This window comes from Schistocerca cancellata, chromosome 12, assembly GCF_023864275.1.
Source record: "Schistocerca cancellata isolate TAMUIC-IGC-003103 chromosome 12, iqSchCanc2.1, whole genome shotgun sequence".
Classification (NCBI taxonomy): domain Eukaryota; kingdom Metazoa; phylum Arthropoda; class Insecta; order Orthoptera; family Acrididae; genus Schistocerca; species Schistocerca cancellata.
This window is the reverse complement of record NC_064637.1, coordinates 103,179,495-103,195,604: the sequence shown is the minus strand read 5'-3', so window position 1 is coordinate 103,195,604 and position 16,110 is coordinate 103,179,495. Positions and strand designations below refer to the sequence as shown.

Here is a 16,110-nt window from a genome sequence, read left to right as displayed (position 1 = left end):
TTTCTGGCAATAAAAAACGCATAATAGGAGTTGAGCATCATGTTTTCACTGATTAAATGGTTCAAATGGCTCTGAGCACTATGGGACTTAACTGCTGTGGTCATCAGTTCCCTAGAACTTAGAACTACTTAAACCTAACTAACCTAAGGACATCACACACGTCCATGCCTGAGGCACGATTCGAACTTGCGACTGTAGCGGTCATGCAGTTCCAGACTGTAGCGCCTAGAACCGCTCGGCCACTCTGGCCGGCTTCACTGATCATGTTCTAAGTTTATGTAACAGGCATATTACTCTTGTTCATTTAGGGTATATAGAATCTGTGAGTAAATGAGGAAATTTATCCAGAAGGAAATTCTTGAAGAAACCTAGAATGCCTCTATGTTCCCTGTCACATTGCAGATAAATTACTTCAAGTTGCAGAAAACAGTGTGAATTGAGTACTGGAAGCTGTATCATTTTTCTTTTAGTTGTGTTGTGAATCCTGATTTATTTCCTAACATGAATGACACTCCATCTGCAGACACATAAACTAATAAATTCCTTGACAACTCTACATTTTCTACACTTTCTTCAACTGTCCAGCTGTGTGCCTGTGATATCTACACTTTCATAGAGTGCTAAGGAATATGCAACAAACCCAAAAGATTTTGCAAGCTGGCTCTAGACATTTGTAAGCTATAACCTATGTGCAATGCACAATTGTCGTGTTTGATGATGGCACCAAGTGAAATTGTTCAACCTGAAGTAGACATAAATATTCAGCTGTAACTATCTAGTATTCTTCTATTATATCACCATATGTGAAAGGACACAAGGGCTTTGCTAAAAGTAGTGCAATTTTGTAGCTCATCTGAAAAGTGCACTCATTTGATTTTTCCTCCTCTTCTTCTTCCTCTTCAGAGAGTTTCTTTTAAGTTTTAAAACCTCTTATACATACTCAGAGCCTTCAACTTTTCTGTTTTTGTAACCTTTGATGTGATAATAAGACATATAGTTCCTTTGCCATTGCACATTCTCAAAATATTCAGTGTTCTGTGATACACCAAATATTTTGTGAACTCATCTTTCCTCACACTATGGATTGAAATGCACAGACGTCACAATGCCAACTCACCACTTCTCCTACTAGAATACACCACTGCCAAACTGGTCCTTCCCTATTGCACAGTTAGTGCTTCTGACATGTTGTCACGACACACAGTGTATATGCATTTCTCTCACTTCCCCCCACCGTGTGCCACAACTGTTCAGCTTGTGAACAAAAGTGTGAGCAGGTGTGAGTGCTCACACTCAAGATTAGTGAGTAGTTTAGCCTGTGCTAGATGGAAAGTTAATTTGGTAATGGATGGAAGTGAGTTGGGAGGGGAATGGAGAAACTGTGGAAGGAGGCCAGGCTCGAATATAGTAGGCAGGTTCAAGTGTGTTTAGTAGGTACGCAGATATGAAGAGATCTGCACAAGACACTGTGCAGTAGTTACAAACAAGGTGTCAACAATTTAAGTTCCAGTTTCAAAACAAAGTAGAAAGAGAACCATTGCTCAGAATGACATCAAATTTGAACAGAATTTTATTGATGCAGAGGGAAATACCATAGAAAAAAAATTTAATGAAAATCTGACCAACAGATAGCACTGTAAGCACCAGAATACGCACACCAACAGCCACATGGTACACGGCTGTTCCCTCAGTTAACACCTAAAACGCCCAACATGACTTTCTTCATAATGGATAGCACACTGCTGGTAAAGCTCCTTTACAAGAATGATAACAGCATGGCAGTAGCCCTGCAGAAGTTCTGTGCACTCAACGGTAGGAAAAAAGGCATCGGCCCAATGTCTGCTAAGGGTCTGAAGAAAACGCTTATAAAATTTGAAAAGACGACTTCTTTTGAAGTGCAATGTGACAGAGGGAGGAAAGTAGTTAGTTTGATGTCTGTCAAAGATGTGGTCACAACATTGCAGGGTGGGTTGAGCATTGGTGAGCACACATGCCCTGCACAGGGAATTGTCCAAACGTTGGATATGCTTGCAAGCATGGTGCATAAAATCCTACAAAACATCCTGGATTGCTATCCATAAAATATCATCCATGTTGAATAGTTACTTCCTCCAGACCTGCCAACAAGACAAACATTTGCTGTGGAATTTCCTGTTTGCTTGAAAATGGACTCTGAATGGTCCTGGAACATTCTGTGGACAGATGAAGCCCATTTCCATCTCCAAGAACATGTCAAATATGCAGAATTGCAGAATATGGGCAAAAGAAAATATGCACACAATGTTTTTGAGGATATGAGTCATATGGATCTTGTTACTTGTACCATCACTGGTAAATGGCATTTCTCTGCACACTGCGCAGAGGTATTTCAGAAATGCTAGAATTATCAGCTGTCATTTCGCTACAGCCTGGCTATTCTAATCAGCTGATATTAATTCAGAAAGATGTTCTATTCAGCGCTGTAATCATGAATGTAGCTGAATTAATGGTACACATTGTGCAATGTTTTCTGAACGTGACTCCCGAGACACTCTGATCTTTTTTTTAGAACATGCTGTTTATCAATGTCGGCTTGTAAAAAAAGGTGGACAGCATACTGAACATATATTGCGCCAGTCTCATGACAATTAGAATCCAATGTCATTTTGTTTTTATGCAGTTTTTGTCCATAGGACAATTAAAAACTGATGCAATTTTGCTTTTTATGTGGTTTTTGGATCCAGTACAATTAAAAACCAATTTTTCCCATCCAATGTGGTACTTCAACTCAAATCATAGCCATTGTATTGTGATTCATCTGTCATTTGTAGCCAGCTTCATTTACATTGACACACTTACAGCACCATCTATTAGAAAGAATAATTTTTTTTGGCATATCCTGTGCATGCTGTTAAAGTTAGATGTCATTCTGAGCAGTAGTTCTCTTTCTACACTGTTCTGAAACTGGAACTTTAATTATGGATGCCCTATAGAATATGAATAGATTTGCATAGTACAGACTTGTGTGGAGTGCTGTATCAAACCAGAATTTTGACTGATAATAAGAATTCTTTAGGGAATAGAAGCACAAAAATGCAGTTGATTGTCTATGACATCACAAGCCAATACCCACTTTGAAACACATTGCTTGCAAAAAGAAGTAGTACAACAGTTAGGACCACTTTCCATTTTTCAGTGCAAAAACTGCAAAACACGCACTTACCGATCGGGGACTACGAACAAAAATCTTCGTTCGTCCGAAAGCAAACTCTCCGCTCGGAATAGGCAGATCGCGCACGAGGTAGCTGACGCCCTCCACGGGGGTCCCCGCCCAGTGTGGCCAGGTGTGGGGAGATAGCATGTGGTAGCGGCTCAGGAACGATGAGTAGCTCTGCCGGTGGCAGAAACCCGCTCGTCGCACTCGCACCGTTTCCACGAGCCTGCACAGATGATGGAGAAATTCTTTTCAAACTGCAGTTTCCTGACTTTATTACAAACAAAGTCGAAAATTAGCAGAGTAACAATAACAACATGCAAAGTTTTGTGCTGAATAATCAACAAACCTATAAGGGGAGACAACTTTAGTGACTGGAGAGAAAGCATGAACAAGAGTCACACAGGATTCAATTTTGGGTCCACTCCTATTCCTTATATATGGGAACAGCTGTCTACTTAACACACATCAGGGAGAATCAACATCATTATTAGAGAGACAGCAAAAAAACAAATTTTTAACAATATATTTCAAAGAATTATTATGCAGCGCTCTGAAAATTGGGTGATGTGAACATAAAATAAGTCATTTTACATCATCACAATTTATCATGCAAATGATCCATGGAACAGAGAGTTACTTTGACATCAAAATGAATTAACAAATACTCTAAATGGAAAAAAAGCTGGGTTCAATACTGGATCTGTGCCTGTTCTTGTTGTATGTAGATGGTCTACCATTAAATATTAACACTCGTTCACTCTCATTCATGAATGACACCTCCATCTTGGTAGAAAAAACACTACTGAAAAAATTCCAGTAGTGCAGAAAATGTTCTAAGAAAACTTGAATCATAAAAATCGACAAAAACTGAATGTCACAAAGATGCAGATAATGTAGTTTGTCTAAATCATCATCAATGTGACCTATAAAAATAGTTCACAATAATCAATTGATGACAGAAATAGGCCATGTGAAATTCTTGGTCATAAACCTCAACAAAAGTCTAAACTCGAAGATACATATAGCCTCCTTGACAAACAAATTAAATATCCTTGCTTTTGCAATGCTTATTTTATATGGAGCCACTCATATGGACACAAGAACGACCAACTATTTAGGCAAAAATACTAACTGTTCCTTCACCATACATTTTTAAAAATTTTGGTTTTGTATACAATAATCAATATAAATCTCAAAAGCACTGTTTTATCCATAGGTATGGTACTCATCACAGGGAGAACTTCAAACTTCCTTCACACCACTTACAGCTTTATGCTCAGATACCACTGTCCATGGGGCTATAAATATACAATGAACTACAAGGTAGGAAAAATTAAACATGGATATTGGCTCTATGAAAAGTTTACTCCGTAACATTTTAGAAGAAAAATGTCACTTGATGTGTTTGCTGTACAGTAGATCTAATGATCTGTACATTGTACGTATTGAGACTAATCGATCACATTTCACGTTTCTCGATAGCTCTCCTAACTGGTGCTAATTAATCCTCAAGCTAAGCAGCAAAGTATGGTTCTTGTTGTTAGCAGCTGGGCAGTTTCCTTCACTATGTCTGTAAGCCAAGTAGACAGAGTAGTTCTGTTACAAGCAGTACTTTCTAGAATTCACACAGTATTGCTGAGGAAATTTACACTATTAAGTTCCTAGATGGAAAAGTGTTTAGAAGGGTGCGAGACAGAGTTATAGCCTATTCTCAATGTTATCCAATCTGCACATGAAGCATGCAGTACAGGAACCCAAGGAGATATTTTGAGAGGGAGTTAAAGTCTAAGGATGAGAAATATTAACTTTGAAGTTTGCCAATGACATTGTAATTCTGTCAGAAATAGCAAAGGACTTTGAAAAGCTGTTAACTGGAATGGATAGTGCCTTGAAAAGAGGTTACAAGATGAAAACCAACAGAAGCAAAACAATAGTAATGCAATGTATTCAAATTAAATCAGGTGATACTCAAGGAATTAGATTAGGAAATGAGATTAACAAATAGAACACAGCAAGTGCCATAACCTGATTTTCCAGAAACTTCACTTAGTGGAAGGAGGGTCAAAATAAGAGAACATGTGTCTCAGTTTGTCCATAGATATTCAAACATTTCTGTAAAAATGATGGTCAAAGTTTATGAGGTACTTTATCTACCTTTTAGTGAGTAAGTACTTCAGTTGAAGCAGTGGTCCAGTTACTAGCATCGTGGTTTCACGCTTTTGTGCCCGTTTTCAAAAGTCGACTACTTTTATTTGTATTTTTGTTTTTCATTTATCTATCCGTGTCCATACAAGATTGCTACACAAATGTTCTCCAATGTATATTGAAATAATGTTGTTGTTATTTGTCTACTAACTGTATGTTTGGTGAACAAATTTATAAAAAGAATGAAAATAAATTATGGAAAATTATTTGAAACTGTTGTCAGTGAAATTCCCACTGTGCATCTTGATTCATAATGAATTGCAAGCACCAACCAGTTTCTGGAAAAGTGATTTGTTATTTTGCTGCAAAATTATTACCAAGAAGTGAAATCTTCAGCAGTGTTAATAACATTTTGTTCCTGAGTGAGATTCATACAAGGAAATGTCACAGTGGCAAACCTGCCGTTGCATGATACTCGTGGCATTCAGAATTTATATATTTTGAATGTTTTTTATGATTGGTATCATTCCAAGGTAATGCACCTAATCTTCCTAAGAATAAAATATAAGAATTAAGGATTGATATAACAATGAAATATACGAACATGAGAATTTAAAAAGTTTGTAACCCCTGAAAATATAGTGCACACATATATTATATAATAAATGTATGACACTTATTGTGAAACCCAGCATTAATTTTACAATTGATGTAACACCCTTATATCCTATAACTGGATAAGAAATATTCACGTATCAACCTTCCACAGACATTGGTAGATAAAATAAAAAAAGAAAATAAAAACAATAATCAGATTTTGAACAGGGGACACAAAAGTGAGAAGCTGCAATGCTAGCCACTATGCCACCATTTGTCCAGGACTTGCTGCACGCTAAGAGACACCTAAATTACATAAAATGCTTTGATGTTGTTTTCTCAGAGACAGTTGAGTATCTAAGGATAAGCTGAGACATGTGTTCCTTTATTTTGGCTCCTCTTCCACTGAGTGAATTTTTTGGGAAATCGGGTAATAGCACTTGCTATGTTCTCCTCATACAAGTAGTACATAAACGTTGCTATTTGTGCAGCAAAATAACTGAACTTGGCTGAAGTAGAGATGATAAAAAAACACAGACTGGCAATAGCAAGAGAAGCATTTATGAAAAAGAGGCATTTGTTAACATCAAATATACAGTTGAGTGTCAATAAGTGTTTTCTTAACTATCTGTCTGGAGTGTAGCCCTGTTTGAAAATAAAATGTGGACAATAAACATTTCAGACAAGAAGAGAATGTATTGCATGGCCAGTGCAATCACAAGATGTCTCTCTCTCTCTCTCTCTTTTATAAATTCTTTCTTATGAGGTTACATGAATTTGTTGCTGTGTGAAACTCTAGTAGAAACTCGAGAACTGATTGGAACTTAGTTAGCTGCCTTGTACAGAAGACAACACGGGTATTTGAGAGAGTGGGGCACAATTTCGTGCACAGTTGTAATACACAAATGAGATTGGCAGTTGTCACTTTGAACAGCTGCAAAGTGCTTAACTGTTTGTTTTGATAAAAAACTAAATGTGAAGGAACATAAGGATCACAGGGTCAGGACTAAATATGGAAACACCATAACACAGCAAGATGGGAGTATCCTCCTTATTCTCGTACCACCCTTGGCATCAATTTTTTTTTTTGTCTGATTTCTTTCTGTTTATAATACATATACAACAGTTAGTCAAAATACCCTATTTCTTGCCAAGCAGGAATTCATTAAAATTTATTATTCACTGCATAATTTTCCAATTACAGATGACAATACACAGTGATTTTTAGTTGTTTATTACAGACAAACAATGAAAAATAAAAATAGACTGTGCATGTCAGTGGATAGAGGAAGGCTCAGAGTTTTATTTTTGCACACATACTATACCATACACTTAATGTGAGCACCTTGCATGGCTCAAGAAACACAGAAATGGTTGTCAGTTTCATTCCACAACAAATCAACCGGTCCCTGTTTACTGAATTTGTGGCTTCAACAATTTGATTTCTCAGCTCTTGAAGAACATAGGTGGAACAAAGACTTTTATGTACCCCCTCTGAAAAAAATTTGCAAGGTGTAAGGCCAGGTGATCTGGGAGCCCAAAAGCATTGAACAAGATCTTGTTGTCCACCTCTTTTAAGCGAATGTTGTGACATTGTGTTGTTAAGATACACTGTGTCTCATGGTGAAAATGAGGCAGGGCACTATCGTTCATAAAAATGAAATCATTGGAATCTTTGTAAAGTTGATGAAACAACCAACTCTGCAGCATGTCCATGTATGACATTCCTATCACAGTTTCCTCTGCAAAAGGAAAGGTCCGAAAACTTTGTGAACAGAAACGGCACAAAACATATTCAGTTTCGGTGAGGCTCTTTCAGGTTCGATGACGATACCAGGATTTTGTGATCCCCATATTCTTGCATTATGGCAGTTTACTTTAGCCAGCAGATGAAATGGGAATGTGACTGAAAAGCTGAGCCATTTGGAAAAAGTTTCTGCCATATCATGTTGTTGTTGTGGTCTTCAGTCCTGAGACTGGTTTGATGCAGCTCTCCATGCTACTCTATCCTGTGCAAGGTTCTTCATCTACCAGTACCTACTGCAGCCTACATCCTTCTGAATCTGCTTAGTGTATTCATCTCTTGGTCTCCCTCTACGATTTTTACCCTCCACTCTGCCCTCCAGTACTAAATTGGTGATCCCTTGATTCCTCAGAACATGTCCTACCAACCAATTCCTTCTTCTAGTCAATTTGTGCCACAAAGTCCTCTTCTCCCCAATTCTATTCAATACCTCCTCATTAGTTATGTGATCTATCCATCTAATCTTCGGAGAACTGAAATGAATAATTCGTACCTTTTATTACGGTTGCCAGGACACAATTGCTACAGTAACTACAACTTGTAAGGCTTCATACACAGGTCTCATTTTAGAATACACCACATTGTTGTTTGAGGAAGTCCAAATTCCTGGCCTGCCCATCTTGTAGACTTTCGAGGGCTCCTTGTGAAGGCACTATGGATACGCTCAACATTTTCATCAGCCACGTGTGGATGACCAGTGTTCTCCCCTTTGCATAAGCAACCAATTTCCAAAAATTTTGTATCTCAGTCATAAAAGTGCTCATCCAGAGGCAGTTTCTTGCCAAATCGAAGACGTAATGCATGTAGCACTTAAACAATGGATTGACTTCATGCAAATCCCAACATACAAAATGATTTATCTTGCAGTGTAGTCACCAAGTTGCTACACAAAAACAACAGTGCACAGTGCAGCTATAACAAAACTTTGGACCTTCCTCTATCGAATGAGATGCACAATGTGTTTCCATGTTTTGTAGTTTTTATGTACTAAAAAAACTAAAATCTGCTCTTGCTTTTTGAATCACCAGGTATTATGGTTACTTCACTTGGAAATATTTTATTTAACAAAATATTCATGATTAGCTAAGGAACCCTTAGTTCCAGGGTATTTATTTATAGCTGTGCCTCAGACATCATATACATGAAATTTATTTTTGACTTATAAAGCTTCTTTGTATACAATATTATTGGGGACATGAACAAAGAGGTTGTTTGCTTCATTGTCATGGGAGAGAGCCACATAGCGCTGGCTCTGCAAAAGGCAGCCATCACTAGGATCAACACGTCTGGCCTCATGCTTTGGTTATGCTAATGGCACAACATAAACATATAATGTCTTAAATGGGCATATGTCACTGTCCATATCCAACAGGTGTTGCAACTTCTGTCTTGTTTTGTGGCAGCAATGTCAGCCACTGGGCCACATAGTCTGATGTTGTTCCTTGCAAGGTGTATGTGCTAAAGGCTGGAACGTTTTCAAATTTTGATTTTTGACTTGAGCATATCTGTTCTAAATTTTGACTATTGTCTTCTTGCAATGTAAATTAAAGTAAGTAATCTTTTTATGTTATGACATTTTTCATTTTGGTTAATGTTTATGTCAAATTTATTTTTCTATGTATTATTTTATAGGGCTTTGAAAGTTTCATTCAAATGGAGACATACTTAGAGGTGCCAAAACCTAGATAAATGTTTAAACAATTATTTGTAACTAGTTGGCTGTGTTATTTCTCCATTGAAACTTACAGTTGCTGAAAGACAGCCAGGTTTAAAACTGTATCACCAGGAATTGTACACACTTAATGTGAAATAGTAAACTGTTAGCAACAAGCAGGATTCAAGGTATAAAAAATTGCTTGCTGCATCACTTTCTGTCAACATTTCTACTTCTACGATGTTACGTTGGAGAGAAGCAACTCTAAGCTTCTATGAGGGAATGGTTCTGAGGAGCAAGATAATGGTTGATGCTGTTGATCAGAGTTATGTTGCGCCTCACTTTTGGAAGGAGGTTTCAAAGAGCAACATAAAACCTGATGTTCTCAAGCTGCAGTAAGTCTCACCTCAAGGTCTTCATCTGATTCTTGAGACACAGAATCCTCAGTCTTTTAGCTATTCTGGTGCATTCAGAAAGACTCAACCTTATCCAGGTATTTTTATTTGTGAACAAAACAAAATCAAAATGTAATGAGTAGGCACCCAAATCATCAAGCAAACTTATTAAATTTATTTTTCCTAACAAATATTATGCAGAAAACCTATTGAAAGCAACAATACAATGTCGTTAAGTTTCTTATACACAAAGTGAAATCAATAAATCCATATATCCTAGCCATGTAAATGCAATATTAGTTGGTATTTGTAAAGATAAGATTGCCACACTTAATTCTGACACTGCCATAAACTTCCGAAAATACATATGTCACTGAATTAAAAAAAAAACTAGCAGTGCCATCTATTGGTTCTCTGGAGTACTATGCCATGAGGGTTAAACATCCAATCCCCTAAGCTGAGGAGATGATTTTAGATCAAACTTTTAAATTACAATATATACTGTGGTGTCACCGCCAGACATCACACTTGCTAGGTGGTAGCCATTAAATCGGCCACAGTCCGTTAGTATACGTCAGACCCGCGTGTCGCCACTATCAGTGATTGCAGACCACATGGCAGGTCTAGTCTAGAGATACTCCCTAGCACTCGCGCCAGTTGTACAGCCAACTTTGGTAGCGATGGTTCACTGTCTACATATGCTCTCATTTGCAGAGACGACAGTTTAGCATAGCCTTCAGCTACGTCATTTGCTACGACCTAGCAAGGCACCATATTCAGTTACTATGAATGTATTCTGAACAGATAATATCGTGAATCATGTACCGTCAAGAGCGACGTTCATCATTAATGGATTAAAGTTAAGTATCAAACTAATTCCGTATGCTTTCTGAATTCTAATTCCTTGTCACGTTCCAGACCTCACGTCAGTATAGAACTTCCCTCCTCACGCCAGCCTGCGTGAGCTAAAACGCGTGCATTTCGGCCTCCACTAGTAACACGGTGTTGCCTCTTCTGCCAACACAACATATACTCTTTTACTTGTGTTTCAATTTTGATGAAATAAAGCCTATACAGGGTGTACACAAAGTTCAGGAACACACTCAATTATTTATTGCACAAGAACTAAACATTGTACAAATGTCATACATACTGCATTTTGAACAGAAACTCTGTAAGTATTTTTTTACAAACATGCGAACCATGAGTGACCCGGCAGACGTCAGTATGGTAATCGAATTCTTGCCATACCCGTCCCAGCATGGCATAATCAACTGTGGCAGTCACTTCTCCCCATATTCTCTCCTGAAGCTCTGCTACATCACATGGTAGAGGCAGTATATACACCAGATCTTTAATGAGTCCGCACAGAAAGAGTCACACAAAGTGAGATCTGGTGATTGCAGATGCCATTTCATGAAACTGCTGTCCCCTTCTGTAGCACGGCCGATCCATCGATGTGGCAGCTCCATGTTCAGGTACCCTTGAACTTCACGATGAAAATGGGGTGGAGCATCATCCTGCTGAAAGATGAACGGAGAGTACGATTGCATTTGAGACATCAGCCATTGCTGAAACATGTCCAACTAGGGATATCCAGTGAGAGTGCTCTCTGTGAAGAAGAATGGCCCATACAGTTTTTGACATGACAAGGCACAAAAAACATTTACCTTTGGGGAATCACACTCAAATTCAATGCATTCATGTGGATGCTTTGTACCCCAGATTTGACAATTACGTCTGTTCACTTTCCCATTATTGTGAAAAGTGACTTCATCACTAAAAATTAAGTAATCAACAATGCCATTCCTATCCTCATTCAATTGTTGTAACTGCAAACAAAACTCAAAATGCTTGTCTTTGTTGTCGTCATTGAGCTTCTGCACTAGCTCCAATTTGAAAGATTTCATAGACAGCTTCCATCGCTGGACTTTCCACACTGTCATTGGAGGCATTTCGAGGTCACGGGATGCATGACGCAATGAATTCTTTGGACTCTTTATGAATGTCTCTCGCATGCACTCCACATTCACTTCACTCACACTGGGATATCCATTTCTCTTTGCCAGGCACAAGCAACCTGTCGTAATGAATTTGTTGTTCCAGTGGTAAATGGCCTTCCTTGTTGGTGGCTTCTTACCGTACTTGGTTCTAAACATCCATTGAACAACTGTAGCACACTTGTTTTTGTTGAACTCCAACACACAGAAAGCTCGCTCCGCACCTGAACTCGCCCTGTTTGCAACTAGCACTATTGGCAAATTACCAAACCACACTGTGGCAGTATACATGGGGGGGGGGGGGGGGGGGGGGGGGTGGGGGGGGGGGGGGGACCACTTTCAGGGTTTCTCTTCAAAATGCCATATGTATGATATCTGCACAATGTTTGGTTCTTGTGCAATAAATAACTGAAAGTGTTCCCAAACTTTATGTACACCCTGTATATGGCTCCAAGCTACATTCAATTTACCTGCGAAAACCCCATAAAATTTTGTATAGCAGTTTTGGAGATTAGCACGTTCATAGTGAGACATAACGGTTATACAGGTTTATTATTAACGTAGATTTCCTGTATATGCTAACAATTAGAAGATGAAATTCCTCATTCTTCTCTTTTTGGCAAGTGCTTAATTTTTTCCAAAAAACTTCACATTTTGCAAATTATTTGTACTCATTATTATGTATTAGTATTGTAGGATGTTCCAATCTTAAAATGAAATTATTTCCAAAATTCTGTATCACGGTTTTATAGATATGATTTTTCTGTTTCCAAAAATACAAAATTTCACTAAAATTATTTCTTAGTTTGTCAATAATTCAAGTACGAAAATTTCACTATCTGAAAATTTTCTAGCCAGTTTCAGGAATCTCCTTTTACAGGGATCTGTTCTCATATAAAATAGTACCACTAATTTTGTCTTTTTCTAATAATATTGGTGTTAAACAAATTTATGTCATTTGGTGATTTTCATGTTAATATACAAAATGTAATAGCTCTGTATTTCAAGAAACAGTAATTTTCCCTATTAAGGGCATCTATACATAATGTGTGCAAGCTTCAGTCAGTTGGAGGATAAGATTCATTATATAGACACCATGTAATTGGTACTAACTTAAAGTGTTTATTTACTTTGAGTCAGTCAGTACCCAGGAATGAAACTGTAAACATTGTGTTCTACTTATTACACAAATAATATACGTTTCATCAGTTAATCAGTCATTATTGGGCAGCAAAAGTGTATGATTACTGTGACAATTATTTAGAACACTGTTAAAGAATATATTATACTGCCACCAGTGAACTTTGCAAAACTTGGTTAATTGGTGAAGCTTACTGATCACCATACAGCAAACAGCTCTGGTCATAGCTACTGATGATAGCTGATATTCTTACATTCCAGCTATTTCATGTATCTGGAAATTAAGTTGTCTGATGTTGTTGCTGTAAAAACATTGTTATATACACTGATCAGCTAGAACAGTAAGACCACTGACCTACTATCAATATAAACCCATCCAAACGATAGCACCATCACCTGGGGAGGAACAACTGCTAGTCAGACACATGTACAGTGCATGTAGTTTCAGTGAGTGTGCTGTCCACATGTAGAATGGGGAGGGTGCACAATCTAACTGAGTTTGACTGAGGGCAGACCTGAGTTTGACTGAGGGCAGGCTGTGACAGCTCAGACGCTTGGCACGAGCATTTTGGAAACTGCACAACTTGTTGGCTGTTCGAGGTGTGCTGTGGTGAGCGTCTTCAACACGTGGCAAAACCAAGGTGAGAACACATCCCAACAACTTGGGGTTAGGCAACCACCCCTCATTACAGATGTCAGACATCACAGGCTGGGCAGATTGGTAAAACAGGACAGGCGGCAAACTGTAGTGGAACTAACAACAGACGTTAAGACTGGGCAAAGTACAAGTGTGTTTGAACACACAGTGCACTGAACATTCCTTACGATTTATCAGTAAGCTCTTCTGGGCTAAGTTGCCTTGGTCGATCTGTAGAACTTCTTCTCCCTGACGTTTCGTTCTCAACGAAAAATTAGTGAATGCCTAAGATCAACAAAAGATGCTCGTCACCCCCTAGTCACCCTAGGGATATATAAAATTCCGTGTAGTTGTGGCAGGGTTTACATAGGAACTACAAAAAGAAGCATCAATACACGGTTGACAGAGCACAAAAGAAACTGTCGCTTGGGACATATCGACAAATCGGCAGTAGCGGAACATGTTTTTAATGATGGAGATCACGAAATAAAATTTGGTGAAACAAGCGTGCTAGCGAGGACGTCGCACTATTATACACGTATGTATAGGGAGGCAATTGAAATCCACAAACATAAATACAATTTTAATCGTAAAGAAGAAGGATTAAAATTGGATAAGATATGGCGGTCGACGTTGCATCAATCACGTGACAATCGATTTCCTGCAATCGAGAGAACAGACGATAGCCAGAGATAGCTGCACATTGACACCACGTGACGTGTGGTGGCGCCCCCTATGATCTCTATATAAGCGGCGGCCCCAGCTCCTAGCAGCCAGTCGTCGACTCACCTCGGAAGATGTTCTCCGTAGTTGAGAACGAAACGTCAGGGAGAAGAAGTTCTACAGATCGACCACGGCAACTTAGCCCGGAAGAGTTTACTGATAAAGACGCCAGCCGTGAAAGCCTACATGGAATGATTCCTTACGACTGGCCTCCGCAGCTGATGACCCATGCATGTGTCAGTGTTAGCAAGATGACATCGGCAACAACACCTAAAATGGGCACGTGACCATTGACACTGGACACTGGCAGTGCACTGCATGGTCTGATGAATCCCAATACTGTCTTCATCATGACTATAGGAGTGTGTGAATCCATCACCTTCAGTGGAACAGCTCCTTGTTGCACGTACTGCGGGACAGAGACAAGCTCGCAGCAGCCCCATTATGCTCTGAGGAGCATTCACATGGGCATCCGTGTGTCTAGTGGAGCTCATGCAAGGCACTATGATGGCCGACAAATATCATACACTGGTTGCATACCACGTGCATCCCTTCATGATGATCATGTTTCCTGACAGCAGTGGCATTTTTCAGCAAGATAATGCACCATATCACGAGGTCAAGAGTGTGATTGACTCATTTGAGGAAAACAGTGGTGAGTTCCAGTTGATATGCTGGGCCCCTGACTTGCTAGATCTGATCCTGATGGCATCAGAGCTCATCACCCCCGTCCCCAGAATTTATGGGAATTAGGTGACTTGTGTGTGCAGATGTGATGCCACCTCCCTCCAGTGACTTATCAAGGCCTCACTGCTTTCATAGCCTGATGTGTTGCCACTATTATTTGTGCCAAAGGTGGATATATTGGTTATTAGCTAGCTGGTCATAAATTCCTGGCTGATTATTGTACACTGCCTGACAAAAAAATCAAATACCCAGAAGAATGGTTGGAAGTCAATGTAACTTCGTACACATACACTCCACTGGTTGGTAAGTAAATGGTTAAAGCTGAAATTCTTTGTGAGAGGTAGAACAGCAACCAGAGTGCATTAGTGTTGTTCATGTTTAGTGATGTTACAAGGCTTGGTAGGTTATTTAGAAGATTTGAACAGAGACAGATGTTCAGTGAGCACTTCGTAGAACAGAGATATTAAGGCATAGCATCTATGTAAGTAAGAGACGGAAGCAGGCAGACAGCTTCATACACGAGTCACGTCTCACATGACAAATACGCTTAGATCCAGTAGCTAGCTGCAAGTAGTTTCGGCTGTAGCTGAAAGGTGTCAGCATCTATGAAACTACCTAATAATTAAGACTGTATATTTGAGAAACAAAATTGTATTTATTGTGATTATTGCAACTTTCATTAATTACTGCTAATTTGTTTAATTATAAGTGTGCATGATAATGTGAATTCAAAGTATTAAATAAGTGTATATTGTTTGGTCTATTAACTGAGCATAGATTAGTGGGAGAACTGTGTACTGAGAGAATGAATCATAGTCATGGGAAATTGTAAAGTGCATCTAGCCAGTTTATGGAACTGAGAAAACAAATAAGATACTTTTATGATAATTTTGTTATTTGAAGGGGGAATTATTTTGATACTTGTGGATTTTATAAATTTGTTCTTTTGATAAACTGTTCATAAAAACTATTAAGTTGCAATAGGTCAAAAGTAAAAGATGTGGAACTGCGCAGTTTAATATTAATGTTAAATTGGTTACAACGTATATCAGTCAATCAGAGGACAATACGTTCATGCATATTTTGTGGGTTAAGAGAACAGCTTTGTGAAGCCAAAGGTGAGTTAGGATCT

The 16,110-nt window shown here is 38.6% G+C and overlaps 1 protein-coding gene across 1 annotated transcript in view; it reads right to left on the bottom strand.

Moving 5' to 3' along the window:
• The window catches only part of LOC126109867 (unconventional myosin-Ib), a 458,138-nt gene that overhangs the window by 121,190 nt on the left and 320,838 nt on the right, over positions 1–16,110 (bottom strand). The window contains exon 16 of the mRNA XM_049914933.1: positions 3,203–3,419. Within this exon, the coding sequence (XP_049770890.1) occupies positions 3,203–3,419 (217 nt within the window). The remainder of the gene's footprint in view (positions 1–3,202; positions 3,420–16,110) is intronic.